The 16,305-nt window shown below is 40.0% G+C and overlaps 1 protein-coding gene across 15 annotated transcripts in view; it reads left to right on the top strand.

Annotated features, from left to right (window-relative positions):
* Positions 1-16,305, top strand: part of LOC118410758 (titin homolog) — a 108,885-nt gene that overhangs the window by 54,218 nt on the left and 38,362 nt on the right. For 8 of the 15 annotated variants that reach the window (XM_035812548.1, XM_035812547.1, XM_035812541.1 and 5 more), the window contains exons 14-24: positions 2,958-3,084; positions 4,322-4,381; positions 6,602-6,796; positions 7,131-7,355; positions 9,274-9,464; positions 9,748-9,756; positions 10,572-10,783; positions 11,235-11,442; positions 12,248-12,280; positions 13,364-13,460; positions 13,786-14,014. In XM_035812548.1, coding sequence (XP_035668441.1) covers positions 2,958-3,084; positions 4,322-4,381; positions 6,602-6,796; positions 7,131-7,355; positions 9,274-9,464; positions 9,748-9,756; positions 10,572-10,783; positions 11,235-11,442; positions 12,248-12,280; positions 13,364-13,460; positions 13,786-14,014 — 1,586 coding nt within the window. Of the gene's footprint in view, positions 1-2,957; positions 3,085-4,321; positions 4,382-4,694; positions 4,719-6,601; positions 6,797-7,130; positions 7,356-8,346; positions 8,457-9,273; positions 9,465-9,747; positions 9,757-10,571; positions 10,784-11,234; positions 11,443-12,247; positions 12,281-13,363; positions 13,461-13,785; positions 14,015-16,305 lie in introns of those variants that run through there. The other 7 variants (XM_035812538.1, XM_035812545.1, XM_035812537.1 and 4 more) reach the window with 6 other exon arrangements.

The following is a 16,305-nucleotide window of genomic DNA, read 5'->3' as shown; positions in this document are numbered from 1 at the left end:
TGATGGATGAAAATACTTTGGATATTATTAGGAAACTAATGTAAAAGTAAAACCTACCTTATTCATTTTGGATGATAGGAATACTGCAATTGTTTGATCTTGATCTTTGAAGCGACATTTTATTGCAGTAGCTGTGATAAAATTGTAGTCTGAGTGACACCCATCAGTGTTAATGACATGTAATATTGTAGCATGTTCTTGCACCACCTTATAAGGTTATTGCATATAATCTATCAGGTGAAATCTGTCAAAACCCTAATATCATCCTGCTATGTGGGGCCAGAAAATACCCACCAAGGCCTGGAGGAGGTTGTTGGCTTTGAACCCCACAGAGAATTTTTTCACATGGGCTCTATGTAGGGTTGCTGATACGTGCCACTTGTATTGAATTTGACATGTCCTGTCCAGTCCTCTAATAATGTTGCAAATTGCCAACCGCAGAATGGGATATCAGAGCACACAGATGCCACACCCACAGAGGCTCACCATTGGGTGTTTGTTCCACGTCCCACTATCACAATGCCAAATATCTTAAACATATGTACTAAAATATCTTATCGTCTGTGACATCGAAGTGCATTGTTGGCTTTTATGACATTTATTCAAAATCTGTTTGAGATCTGTAGCTGGGTCTGTGAGGAAGTGAATTGTTCGCTGGTGTCATGCAGTAGCTCAATATAGGATAGGAGCAAGGGCCCCATGCATCCTACTTAGTATTCAGAATACATGCGGCAGGTTTGCCCAGAGGTAGGTAAGTAAAGCTGTCTCCTAACATTTTAAACTATTAGATAGAGGTATTCTTCTGGGGAAATTCAAAGACAAACAAAGCATACCTTGGCTTTAATTCTTTGCGTAGAAAGGGTATAAGGGAATTTTATAGTTTGAAAAAGCAGACATTTTGGACATGCAGAAATTATATGGGGACCAGTTGCAGCTCTAAAAAAGCATGAACAAATAATTGCCATCAAACATCTACAAGTCGCAGGTAGTTTGAAGTTAGGGGGAATCCCAAAACATTGATCTGGAGCTGTGGTATGGAATGTCTGGCCATTTTAATTGCTGTCCATTCCCTACAACCTTGTGCATTAGACTTGACATGTATAAATTGCAGCTTAAAGCAGAATTGGTTTGGAGCAAGTTGTTCTATTGGCATGAGGTTGTGAGAGATTCTTGGCTAGCCTTTATTGAAAATAAAAGGAGAAAAATGCAGCGATTTGACAGTGATATGAATTTTGCAATGAATGTCAGTCATCACCCACATTTCATTAATGTAGGACTCCTGACATGTAATCAGTCTAAGTAGAGGAATTTACCTCCATCACACCCCAGTTTAATTTAGGGGGCCGGGCAGCGGTTGCTGTGTGGAGATGAAATTACTCCCTTGTCCGAATGGTGTCTGGGTAGCCTAAGGGAGGGAGAGTACACAGGGTAGACTATTTGATGCATTGCTGTTGAGATCAGGGAATTTTCAAAATGTGCAGAGGAGGTGACCTAGGGGAGAGCACGTGAAGCGAACGTGCGCTGTCGGCAAGATGGGGAATTTGGAATTCTGCTGCGGAGCGCGACGTACCGGTAACTTGCCATCCATGTGTGAAATGTGCATCAGCCGGGGGTATTCTGGCTAATTTCTTTCCCATATTAAGTGATCATTTCTTTCGACTGAGTTTGACTCCAGCCTATGCCTCGTCCATGTCAATGAGAAGAACATCTTCACAGCTGGTGTTACAGAAACATGAAGTTTGCTGAGTAGTCCACTGCTGCTTTGATATTAAGCTCATTTATTGTGTGGTTAATGAGCATGCAGATGTGGGTTGTGGATGAATGGTCATCATTATTGGCCACTATCTGCCTCTGACCTATAGAGGGTGTCACCCTATACCTGATCAACATATTAAACGGATGTATAATGGCTGTACGATGTAGAGCCTTGGTGAGAATTTTGACTTGTCGTCTTAAAATTTGAGCCAGTTAGAGAATCTGGTTAATCCTAAAATAGAATTTCCAGCTATCGTCGATTGTCTGCTGAGTACCAATTGGTATTTCCTCGGCTTTTAAAGAAATTTTGATTGGGTGAAATTCATTCATCCATAGAACTGTTACAGCCTCTTGTATGTCAAACGTCCCTGGTATGTGTCCTTTTAGCATTGTGGGTTTTCAGTGAATTTGTGATGTGCTATATTAAATGTTAATTGTTCTTTCTCCTTGTTACAAGTCAGAACATCAAGATCAGCAAAGTATGTTTAGGAAAAATAGAAGTAAGACTTTGTTTTACAAGTAGAAATTAAAGCTTCTGCCAGATCATTGGATGTGAAAAGAGATTACATCAAATTACATGTATTACATGTATTTCCCCAATTCCCCAATACACAGCACAGCTAGATTAGACAGAAACACATCACTACAACTGTAGTTTGCATAGAATTACATGTATTTGCTAGACAAAGGTGTTGGAAGAATTGATTTCAGACTGAGTGAAGTTTTCTAGTTTTGATATGATTGGCCCAGGTTACAGCACCACATAAGGATTACCTTTTGTCACATGCTGATACTGATAGCCCCTTGAAAATAAATGACTTAATCAGACAGGTATTTGTAATTGTTTAATTGCAGCAGTGGAGCACACCAGGAGTGAGAAGTACTGAATAGTATGCAGTATGTACATTGTGTATTGTTAACAATGAAGTCCTGTCTGTCTTTTTGTTGAACTTACACAGTGACATTCCTCGCTAGACATTGTGTCCTTGTAAAGGGCACTTAATGCCACTTAAATCTGTACCTCACTCCACACAGGTGTAAAAATGGTCCCCCAATTCGGTTGGGGTGGTAAAAGGCGAGGGTTGGGCTCTGCCTCCAACACCATATCCTAGACTCCGTGGATGATGCACTCACGGCTCAACTTACGTGACTACCTTTACATGTGCCTTTACCTTGTATGCTTCTTTCATGCTTTGCTCCAGGTGAGGAGACAATAACTGGAGACACCATTGGCTACCTGACAGTTCAGGACATTGGGGAGCTTGGAGACGACTCCATCTTCATCGGGGACGTCAAGGCAGAGAACCGCCTCAGCTACCACTCTGAAAGGTACAGAAATATGCGTCTTTCTCTTGGCCTTACACCATGTAATGTTACTAGTACATGTAGGTACATGTGATGTATTAAGTTTTGCTTTATAACACAGGACCTCTCTTTCCTGGCTATTACAATGTAGTCTACATTTCTAGTATTTATTGTTTGATAATGTTAGAGATGGTGCATATTTTGATTGTATGTGGGTTACAGTAACAAACACTTTTACAGAGGATTGATATACTTTGAGCTCTTTGTGGATAGCTTGTAGCTACATGGACATGTATCATACAGTAATGCATGACATTTTTTGTTCCTAGTTTTTAGATGAATTTTTCCACTTTTTCCACATGAACAAAGACAAGATCAAGATATTTTCTAGAAAAAAGAATGTGTTTCAGTTACATTATTTAGATAACAGCGTATCTCTCTTTAAATTTCTGGGATATTGGTTTAATGTTTCTAGCATTGATAATCAAGATCATAAAATATTTACACTAAGAGATAGTGCTATATTGTTCCCTTTCAAAGAAAAAATTGCAGCATTTTTTTGGAGGAGAAAGCTTAAATATTTACCAGATACAAGAATATAATTCAGTGCATCAAACTTGAATGGTGTATTAAGAATAGCTCTTCTTAATTTTGGGGGAGAGCCAGGCAGCAAAACTCCCATGGCCTGTTGTATAGACCCACTCAGCAGCTGGTGCCTGCAATGTATATTGTTCTGCACCTGATGAAACTTGACCCTACAGTAGCTCAGGGCAGATCGGTGGGCCATTATTGATGGCGGAGAATTGGATCCGTTACAATGGCCATGTGTGTCGGCTGATTTGTGCCACCATCTGCAGAACAGGATAACCAGAACCTGACTGAAATTTTTGCAACAGCACCCATATCTCCCTACCAATTTTCTGAGGGAGTGTCAGTCAATGTATCAATCAAGCCAGGGCGCCTTTTAGGTGTTCCAGTTGGGCAATTTCGGTTGATACTTTTTCCACGCTTAGTTTAGAAATACTTTGTCACCATCGATGCAGGATATTGAATTTTTCCATAGAGCACCTGCTCGTGTCCATATTTTATCCTCCCTAAGCACATTTCCATGTCTGGTCACTTGTGCAGCCATTTTTACAATGTACTGTGAAAGTCGTCAATAGTGTTGCACCAGGTCAACTCATTTCAGGCATGTTCTTTAACAATTGTGAGCCATACGGCAAACATGGACCAACTTGTGTTGAATAATTTCCCAATATAGCCGGCTGTCTCCACTGCAGCAGTACTATACCCCAGCTCTAAGTGTGGAGAGTTCCCCACGGTATGTCACCCACCCAACGTCAGGCAAGACGTGTCAATCTAACCCGGCTAATTTTACCCCTAGGTCTGCTCTGCTGCACAACAGATACCGCAGGAGACTGCATTGATCGTACTTGTCGATTCATTTGCATGGATGAAGCGTTCTTCTCTCATCCTAATGAAGCTAATCAATAGCCTCGACTCACTCTATCGATTGCTTTAAATGGGCCGGCATTTTGCAAGTCTGCTTTGGCCCGTTCTTAGGCCATAAATAATATCTAACATTGACGTCTCCATTTCATGTTGTTACTATTGCACTGGCCTGCATACAATAGGAAGCCGGAGCGCATGGGCAAAAGGTACATCGTACACAAAATGACTATCTAATGACTAGCTATGTGCACATCGTATACCCAAACATTCCTACATTACATTTTGCATGAGATGCATGATTATCTTTTCTCCTTTGCATAGCATCACTGCAATTACTTCTGCTCAATCAGTCCCTTATTCATACCATATCACAGATTTACTATGTAGTTATTTTCTACAACTTCAGAGTTTTAGTCTGATATACATACAGTTATTTTAACTTTTCAATACTATCACTGTAAAATATTTGATCTCTATATTAGATCCTTTTTCTCCATTGTCTCTTGAGTGTTTATCTTCCTTGTTAGTACATGTACCTAAACAAAACTAGCCCTGACACCTTTTTCTACTTGAGACATGCTACATTTTTGTATACCCTTCCCTTACTATTTCTGTAGTTTCATTAACCCTTTGCTGCCCTCCCTTCTCCTAATGATTTGTTTGTTTTTAGTGCAACTACATAGCTATGATATACATTATGGTTAAGATCTTTGTCTTAAATAATCCTGTTACTTTTCTCATCTATAGCCTAGAAGCTGTCCTAATTCCACTCTCATCTCCTTTACAGCTCACACTTTCTCTAATGCATCTTGTGATCTAGTCTTTCCCAAAAATGACCAGATATCATGAAAATGGTATTCCTTTCCATTTCCAATTATTTTAGAGCTCTTGCAGTTGAAATATCATGATTATAAGTCTTATGAATTTTGAACTGAAGCATCCATCCACCGTATTTGTGAGTGACATTTTTGTTTGCAAATTTATGATAATGAGCACTCTTAATGAGCGTGATGCAAAGCAAGGTGGTCTTGAGGTTAGGTTTGCTGACATGTAAAGGTTCGAATACCTGGCAGGGCCCTAGCTTTGGTTAGGAATATCCTCTCGGATAAAAGGAAAAGCCAGAGGTGTTTGAGAGCCACACCTAGCTTGTGCATGTTGAAGACTCCACCACACTTTGAAAATAGTAGCTCCATCCTGCTGTCTAGTCTCTGGGTTGACATATAGAAAAGGTGCTCATCATTTATTTTATCAATCCTTCCACAATAGAAAACCTCTCAATAAAAAACAGAGCAAAATCCTGGTTTGTGATCTCTACGTGTAATTTTCATGGTACCTGGTCAGTGAACATAGTCATCTATTGTAAAGAAATTTCCCGAGTGCATCTACATGTACATGCTGATTTCCCAGTTTAGTCTGCCCCTCCTTACTGTCTATACTAACCTCTCATGCCTTTCCAGTAGATTTCCATCTAATTATTCTAGTTTTCCATCCTAAGAAGGAGCAAATGATTGTTGTAACTTTGAAAGTGTTTGTATGGACATGTAGAGCACGGTTGTGAACTTGTCTCATACATCACTGAAGGATATAACTTGTTCTATATGTTCATCTATCTTTCTGTCTGTCTCTCTATCTATCCATTAATTAGCCAATAGAGCATCACCCATGAATTGATACAGCAGCTGCTTTTGGTTACTATAAATTGTCTTTAAAAAGATTCAGAAGGTATTCATTTTTATATTCAGAAAGCATAATTCAACTTTTGTCGACTGCATTTGCAATTGGTGCTATAAATAGTATACAAATATACAACAGATGTCATGTTATATTTCTGCATGGAGATATGTTCAGTGCAAAATTTTTGTATTCAAGATTCATTAAGATGACTTGATGATACAATTCTCAAGGCCATTTCCATGAAATGTCCGTAAGGTAACAGGTGCTCAAGTGCCTGGATCTGCTGTCTTTCATCAGTGACTGAGTTTCATAAGTGACCATTTGCAAATCTATCCAGTTGCTTAAGTAACTGTTGCCTTGCGTACAAATGTATGTTACTACGTGGATATCTAAACTTCATCTGCACTTTCCATAGGTCGTTTGGCTCTCGTACTGGAGGTTCTTACCTTGAAGGGATGACTGAAGAAGTGATGCAGGCGGTGCAGCTGCGTAGCACTGCGGCCTACAAGGGCAGCGGAACACTGACGGGCACGGGAAGCTTCCGCGACAGCGCAAGTTTCGACGGGGCAACAGACAATATTGGCATCCCCGCTACGCCCGTCCATGCTGGGTGAGAAGTGATTTTTGCTTTCAGTTTTACACTATCTATTGCCAAAGTGTTGATTAAGCAGTCAATGCTGCCTCCAGTTTTAAAAATTTCCATTTTCGACTCATTATTTGGGAGCCTGTGTTGTTAATTTTTGTTGATAAATCCGTCACTTTTATCAGGTTTATACTATTGCTATAGAAATACATTTTTGTCATTTCATGTCATGAAGTTCAGATTGTTGTCAACTACATTGTATATACAAATATTTTTACTTAAATAAGTTGGCCTTGATTGAAAATAGTAGCACTTGTCAATATGAGAAAAGTAGAATTCCAATGTACTTCTTTTGTGACAGATTCTTGGTGAGCTTCATGGTTGATGCCCGCGGCGGCGCCATGCGTGGTTGTCGCCAGCCAGGATTCCGCATCATCATTCCGCCACGCAAGGCCACGCAACCCACCCGCATCACGTGCCGGCTGGTGAAGCGCCACCGCCTGCAGACCCCGCCACCCCTCATGGAAGGGGAGGCCCTGGCCAGTCGTGTCCTTGAGATCGGACCCGCAGGGACACAGTTTTTAGGGTATGTCTCATGATGCAGTTTCTGGTCACCTCGCCATTACTTATGTCTGTGCAAAGTTATGATATCTAATGAGGTTTTGGAATTGTTAAGTTTGGTGGTATCCCAGCCCTGGATTTAAGCTTGGCATAATTAAGCTGTCTGTAGAATTGCTAATCTACTTCTTCGATTGCCGATCAGTTTGACAGTCTCCCCTTTCCTTCATACGTTGGTACAGCTGTATATAACATTACATGTACATGTACTTCAGCATGAAGGATTTCAAACAGGGCAGACGTATTACATTGAAAGCTCATTAAGCATACCTCGCATGGTTCTCAGAGGCCAGCTGTTCATGTTCTCCCAGTGTTTCTGTCTTTATGTTACTGTCCATTATTCACATACTATTGTATCAGTGCAACTGTGCTTGCCATTTTTATTCTCTCTGAACAATGCTGTTGATACTGACGTCAACACGGAGAAAGTAACAGACTTTTAAATAGTATTAACGATGATCGTGAATTTATAGCAGTCAGCCATGGGAAGTTGTTATCTAATTGTTAGATGTAAAGAAATATTGATGTGAAAAAAAAAGTACACACTAAATACAATCTTATGGCCAGTGTAAAATATGAATGTATGCATGTCCTTGTTTAATTAGTTGCATGACTTTGCTTTAAAAACACTGAAATATATACATCGCTCCAATATATACATCAACTTAAGTGATCTTCTTGGCAGCCTCACTTGTGTGTAACTCTTACTTGTTCATGTTAAGAACCTCCAAATTTTCCTGTCCAAAATCTTTTATGTTCTAAAGGCTCTAATTTCTAAACACTTTGCAGAAACTGAAAGTATTTCTGCAAATGAAATCTACAAAACCTGCAGTGATGAAGGGAAATGACAAATTGATTCCTGTGTTGTGGCCACATCTGACCCTTGTTCACACTCACCCATCTCTTTCTGTTCATGCTGCCTGGATTCTTCGTCAAAACCCCTCCCTCATCACCATCTCCCCACCCCCAGTAAACGGCACATGCCACCAAATCCTCCCCCCCTGGGGGAAGGGGAGCATCTGTCGAGTCCCATTGTCCAGTTAGGACCTGCGGGAACCAAGTTTCAGGGGTATGCACATTCCAAACTCAAGCTGAGCCACACCAGATCCTCTTCCTCTCGCTTTGTCACTCTCTCTCTGCGGCTGTTCGGGAAGATGTTGAAAACCACTGGGTCAGGCAGGGAGGCGGTTATGTGTTACTTAAACTGCCTCCCTGGCTGATGGTACAACTTCTTGAGACAGTCCTCTCTCATCCTTGCTTCTTCAGATAGAGCACATCATGCAAATGTATTGTGTTGTCAAGCAGTGGTTACATTGTACATTTGTATATATATGGTGGAATGATAATTGGCATTGTCGTGTCTATAGATCAAAGGTTCTGTTTCTCTTCTGGGGTATACGATATGCTCACATAGTTTTGCATGGCATCTAGGGATGTGTACCAGTGCCCAGAACCTTTACAGTATCGAAATTAATTACAGATATTGTTACAGGTCCAAAATATGAGAACATCAAAGAAGTGGTATTTCTGCCACAAAGATGAAAATATGCACTTAAAAAAGGTTTTAAAAAGTAAGGCCATTGAGATCAGCACTTTTTTTATTTGAGTCCTCAGCATAAGAGACCTGAAGTGTAAATAGTCAAACTTTCTGTTAACTGTTTGATATTCATGTCCTGTGATCTCTGAAGACCACAGGGTACTTTCTCAAACAGCTCAGGTATAATTACAGGTCCAGACCTGTGCCTCAACCTCTGCACTGGCACCCGTACCTGTACCTGTACCTGATGTTTTGTTTAGGTACACATCCCTACTGACACCCGTTACGTGATGTGCTGAAGTTTCAATGTTGTGTCAAAATATAACGTCTGGAGTTTTGTGTTTCACAGACCTGTAATCATTGAGCTGCCCCACTTCGCCTCCTTGCGTGGACGCGAGCGCGAGATCGTGGTGCTGCGAAGTGACTCTGGAGAGAACTGGCGAGAGCATACCCTAGAGGCAACTGAGGAGGCCATCAAAGAGGCCCTGGATGGGGGCATGGAGGGGGAGGGTAAGCCTAACCCTTTCATTTCGAGTGCAGGTACGGAAATCAATGATCTTAATTGTGAAAGAATCCTGCTTGTCCCAGGCTGCTGGCATCGCGCCTTCAACACTTTGGTATTTCTTTTCGTGAGTGGTGAACTTTTTTTTTCTCTGTCTCTTGACTTAAACATGTGATGTAATGTCTCCATTGTAATTGTAATGATGTAATTGTGACAGGTCTCAGTGATGATTGTACATGTACTGTGTGTTGTTGTTCTCTGGTGTGATTTTTAACTATTCACCTCTGTCTGCTCTGTCTGTTCTGCTCCGTCCTCTCATAGATTCAAAAGGTACCTTCCAAACTTCCATCTTACTAACTTAACATGTATTTTCAGGGTTGGACATGTTATTAAATTTCATTGCCCTATATATAGGGCATGTACATAAAATATTAACTGGCCCGAACAATTTTCACTTGCCCTAAATGCATTTTTATTACAACAAGGAAACTCTTTTATTTTTTGGTGAAAGAAAAGCACTTTAAGTAACTACTAGACCTGGGCATCCTGCACAGGCAAATACAGGAAGACATACTTTCACTTGCCCAAGGCAATCAGGCAAATGGACTTGTCCAACCCTGAATTCTGCAATGCTTCACTGTAATCAGCCAACTTTATCCCCTGCTGCACCAATCATAGCAATGCTGTTAATTCATTGCAATAATCAACATAGATCAAATGCATAATTTACAACACTCAAACACATGACAAGCATTTTGTCATTCTCATTGTAACAATATTATTGCATGGTCATTGTTTACCTTCATCAGATAATACTCCAAAACTCTCATAAAGTCACATCACCTAGTGGTTTGAACACTCATTGCATACCACATACATGCACTAACTTAAGGAACAGTCATTCAGACAGCATAGCAAAATATATAGTAATTGCTCGTAAGTATCACCTTGGATTGCAGATTCTAAGTGTAAAACTATCTACATGATATCTTGATGCTACATATAGTGATCTCCCTGCCTTAACTGCTGTAATTTTAATCTGCTTCAAAATGCTTAACAACATCATGTAGTCTTAAGATATGTTTACAGTGCAGTGTGGAAAATAGCTTTTGCAATAGAGCTAACTTTAGATGACCTTTCTACAGAAATTGAGAGCACAGAAGAGCTGCAGCAGAAGCGCATTGTGCGCATCCTCACCACCGACTTCCCCCAGTACTTCGCTGTGGTGACACGCGTCCGTATGGAGACCAAGATGGTGGGACCCGAGGGCGGGATGCTGAGTTCATCTGTGGTTCCACAGGTCCAGGCAGTGTTTCCTGAGGGAGCACTGACCAAGAAGATCAGGGTGGGCCTACAGGTGAGGAGGTCAACCTTAGTTTTCACATAAGCTATGCATGCTGTATGTACTAAATGACTGATAAGCTGGAGGATGTACTGACTACATACTAAATATCTGATACCAGCTCAAAAAAGAACAAGTACCATCAACAAGAATTGATGTGTTGAAAAATTTAAGTTCCTAGAACAACCATGGAGTGTAACATCCTTCCACCAAGTACATGTAGAATAAGGGCTTCCTTACTACATGCCTTTGAACATCCTTTCAGTTAGATGTGCAAAGGTTAGGCGGGAGAGGTTGTTCAGTATAATGTAACCAGTTGCTGCCATGCCACATGCTTACAAACCTGATGTCTAACGCCAAATGGCAGTTGTACTGGCTATACAAAATCAGATATATATAGATCTGCAGATGTCCTGTCATAGTGATAGCCAAATATGCTGATGTGACATTTTCTTGTCTGTCTCAGGCCCAGCCAGTGAAACCAGAGCTGGTGAAGAAGATGTATGGAAACAGAGTCTTGGTTAGCCCTATTGTCACCGTGGAGCCAAGACGCCGCAAGTTCCACAAGCCCATCACCATGACGATACCCCTCCCATCTGCAGCTGCTCACGGCATCGTGAATGGCTACGGGGGAGGGGACACGCCAACCTTGAGACTGCTCTGTAGCATAACAGGTGGGTGCGAACAGCCATTATCAACAAAGGTTCCCTCGCTACATGTCTAAGACAGTCTTGTTCAAGTACTTCAAGCAGTGACTATGACAGAAAGTATACCAGGGCTGTCTCCAGGATGCATCCTGAGACAAAATTTGTTTGTTGGGATGTATTAGAATTTTATCCAGTCTGTCCAAAAATCTGAACTTTATGACAAAGACAATGAAAATTAACAAGTTTGCTTCTGATCGTGCAAAAAAACAAGTGGGATGCACAAAACCTTAAAGCTAGAGACAGGCCTGCTGTATACACTTCATTTATGTTACTGTAGAGATTTACTCTGCCACTCTTGTTGAATTCGGAGACAGTATATTGTGACTGTTGCACCTACATGTATCAAGCTACTTTATTTACACAACATCGAAGTTCCCATACATTATTTACTTGTGTAGACTTTGTAATACATTTCACCACATTATATTGGGTGATATTCAGTTCTGTGCACCCTGACACAAACTGCACATACAGTCCTCATTCCCTGGATATTATTGAATTTGAACCCTTTTGTAGAATACAAAGTTCTATGTTGACCAACAAGCAGCTGTGTGTTTCTGTCCAAAACTAAAGGAGAGATTCTAACATAATGATGCTAACCTGTTTGTAAAAACAAGACAGCAGCTATGATTTACTGCAGTAACAGTTTTTCTAATGAAGACTACATGACTTAACTTGTTTTTATTTTTTTGTAATTCCTTTTCTTTGTTGATTGTATGACTGATTGCATGTTCTGTTCGGAGGAATTTCATGCTATGTTGGTTCTCCGTAGAGGGAAGACAGCAGCCCTATGGCGGTTCGCAAGGTACTTTTGAAGCTTACAGCAAACTCTCTCAACAGGCATAGGACATGTTCTTCTGCTCATAATACACTTTGAGCTGAACAGCATTGCCTTGCCTGTTAAGAGATGGCAGTGTACTTCTGTTGAAAACATGCAGCTATGCACAACCCTGCTAACATGTCATGCTTGTCTGCTGTAGGTTTTGATACCATCAACTTCTGTATCAGCACTTCCTTTTTTTATAGACTGCACATGCATGCTCTACTTTTTGAGTGTGCTGTCACTCTATCTTCTTAATCATAACCATTCCATGCCATCTGCACTGTATCATAACTCATAACGGATTTCAGTACAGAGCGTCCACATAAGACCTCAGTGTTAACAGTCAGTAAAAATTACTCTCGAGTCTTATTACAGGAAGACATATGCAAAACAGGAAGAACTAACGTCTCACACTAATGAATTACAAAATCTCATGACTCACAGAAATGCATAAAATATAAATCCAGCTGAATCCATTAAAGAAGTACTTTTTCTTGCAGAATTGTCATTTTGACTGACACATTATTGTATTTATACATCATTTGTACCAAGTGTCTACATGTGGCCAATCCTGTGAAAGTTACATTATGTATGTACTAATAATGTAGTGTATTGGTAGCAATGAAGATTATTGTTGACATTGTGCAGAATAGACTATTATTATACATATTGTGTTTTTTTGTTTTTTTAGAAGAGCAGACAAAATATAGGGTATTCCGTAACTGTTGAATCTTCTTGGACAGCTTTTAGAACTTATCAGAATTGAATAAAAATATGAATTATTCGTCCTAGAATGTAGGAAAATACATGTATGTTTTCCAGGCTGCAAGACACATTGTAGATGTCTTTCATCCCCCAACAATATAGATTTTAAAAACCTAGTAGTCAAGGGTCTGTGGTTAAAATCCAGGTTTTTAATCACTATTTGTGATTGATAAAGGGCAAGTTGAGCCCCTCCAAAAGTGTGTCATAGTGTGAACCTTAATCGAATGTTGTAGTAATGACAAAAACAGCTGTCTTCAGACCACAAGTTTAACAAAGTTTCCTTCCCTTCTAACTCCACAGGCGGTCCAAACCCAGCTCAGTGGGAAGACATCACAGGCAGCACCCCTCTCACTTTTGTCAACGACTGTGTCTCCTTCACCACCACTGTGTCAGCAAGGTAACGACCAGTCTTTCTGATAGTGTAAAGTAAACTTGTCCTATTGTGATGTAATTGTCCAAACAAGAATGCATTCCTGAATGTGACTGGTAGGACAATCTGTTTATTTCACGCCGATGAAGACAGTAGGTAGGTTGTTGAAATGTTTGAAGAGAAGAAATTAAAAGTTGTGACATGTCGTTCTATGTAGTATGTGCTGTGCATGCTACATGCCTGGATAGCTGGCGTGTTAACATGAAAGATATACGGTAGTGTAGCACTGTAGATTAGAAAAAATCTTGTAGCGTTTGTTAATGCCTGGCACTTCTGTAATGTTCTTTGGTAGGTTCTGGTTGATGGATTGTCGCCAGATCAACGAGTCGGTGAACTACGCCACCCAGCTGTACCGGGAAGTCATCGCGGTGCCCTTCATGGCAAAATTCGTGGTCTTTGCCAAGACACAAGACCCAGTCGAGGCCAGGCTGAGAGTGTTCTGTATGACGGATGACAAGTACGACAAGACGCTGGAAAAGCAGGAGCATTTCACAGAGATTGCGAGGAGTCGAGACGTAGAGGTAAGGGTCATCTTGCGTTCTTCCTTAGACTCAAGCTGTAAAACTGATAGTCAGAGGACTGGTGACAATCTGTTGACAAGAAGGAGATATTAGTGAAAATAATCCTTACCAACATTGATCAGTATTGATTATGGATCATTTTCAAGATAAGATATTGTAAAAAAAGATGAAATTGACATATCATAAATACATGTATGTCAAGTTCTGCAGGAAGCTGAATAAAAAGTTGTTGTGTTGACCTTAATCATTCTATCTTCAAGCATGCTTCTGTTAAACAAGCATTGTCACCTACCTGTGATATGATGTGTTGATGTTGTTGTTTGAGTTTGATGAGTAAAGGTGGTACCATAATCACTATTGTAGGTATTAAAATCAGTAGAGGAGGATAGAGGAAGTCTTCATGTTTCCTGAGTGCAAATTCTGCAAGAGTTTGTGAAATCATTAAAAAGATACCCATAAAAGCTAATTGGTCTGTATAAATTTCTTGTTGATAATACAAGATGTTAACAAACAGATTGATAAGAAGATTAATAAGATTTATAGACATCTGGTGATATTAAGATAAACGAACCTCAGAGCCCCAATGTTTGTTTCTTTTAATAGTTATGCATGATAAAGATATCTGCTGCACTTATATTTCTAGTTTGTTGTATGTATGTTAGACTTAAGTTGAAGTTTCTTTTGGCACACTCAAGTGTGTCTACATTTTCACAATTATTGTTTTCTTCAGATTTTCCAATGTGTCTGTGACTATGTTCCTGGTATTTTATTTCTTCTCACGTTCTTACGTTTTTCTTTCTCTTTCATTGATTACGCTTGTTCTCTTCTATTTTAGCAATTTCCTTGACTGTTTTCCTTCTCCTTTTCTCCCCCCTTCCCCTTTACCTCTGCTTTCTGCTTCTGGTTTCTGTTCCCTTCCCTTCCTTGCTGTAACTGATGAACTATACAAACTCATACAACTAAAACAAATGTCACAGATCTATTTTGACAGTTTTGATGATGACATATACTAACAATCCATTAGACATGCCACAAAATCAAGATGCATAGCCATTTCTGTCATCATTTACACATAGCACAGCTCTGTAGGTAGCTTAAGACTAAAATCTAAAATAGACAACTTTCCATATGCAAACTTGTAACTTGGGCAAGCGGACATTTTTCCAGCTGTAGTCATCAAAGAAGATGAGTTTGAATGGGCACGACCATTAGGTTACTGATGCTGGAATGTTTATGAGAGGAAAATGCTGTCTAGGAAAGATCAAAAACATTGTTATAATGTAATTATGGCAGCTAAGATGAAAGATTAGAGAATGTTGAGGTTTGACAAGGCACTGCATGAAAGCAGCATAGTGTTGAGAACTGTAACATTTTCCATGTGGTCTTCTTGATGGCAACAATGCAAATTGCAACAAACATTAGCTAGTAGTGACTAGTGAAGCGGAGAGTAGTACGTATGTCGCAGATTCATCGTTACATAGACCAAAATACTTGTCAGGGTTTATAATTTGATTATGTGGAACAATTCCAATGGTGCTACTGCTTATGTTAAGAGGGCTTGGATATCAAGGAAGGAGTTGTAGTACTAATGATGTTGGGAGAAACATTTGGTGGCTGTTGAATTGAAAATTGTACATGAAGGGTTTGTAAGGAGGGGTTTGGGACCAGAAGTTAGATTTGGGGATTGAAATGAGGCAACAACAGAGCTGTCTCCAGAACCAGTCCTCCTGTCCCAGAACAGAATTTTGATTGTTGGGCCAGAGAAAAATTTCATACCAAAAATATGTGAACTGCACATTGTCAACATGAATTTGACACAACTGTATTTTTATAAGCTAAAAATGGCAAATTCAACAAAGAAAATTAACAACATTAGGGCTTACAGACAATGATTGAGACTGAAAAAGATTAAAGCTGGAGACAGCCCTGGGCAACAGTCTCTAACCTTTTTATTACTTTTAAACTATTGGGTGGGTTGCTCCTTCCTATATCCTAGCCTTCGTTCCAGTATGTGGAAGCTTGGGAAGAAGGTTTTGGTATTCCTTGAAATCTGAGTCTAGCAATTAACGCTAGTAGGATGAAGAATTAGCTGTTGTAGGGGACCAGAAAGGTTGACGTTATGAACAAATGTTGTTCAGAGTTCAGGAGAATAGCCATTGTATACTTCCTTGATTTTGTGCAATACCTTTGTACCTCATGACCTTCTCCTTATGTATACTGTCTATATCTACTGTACCTTACTTCTGTATTTCCAACTTTCTGTTCTACCTTTGGATTCCTTTCCATGTATT

Source organism: Branchiostoma floridae, chromosome 3, assembly GCF_000003815.2.
Source record: "Branchiostoma floridae strain S238N-H82 chromosome 3, Bfl_VNyyK, whole genome shotgun sequence".
Taxonomy (NCBI): domain Eukaryota; kingdom Metazoa; phylum Chordata; class Leptocardii; order Amphioxiformes; family Branchiostomatidae; genus Branchiostoma; species Branchiostoma floridae.
Note: the sequence above shows the minus strand (reverse complement) of the source record. Positions and strands in the feature narration are given on the sequence as shown.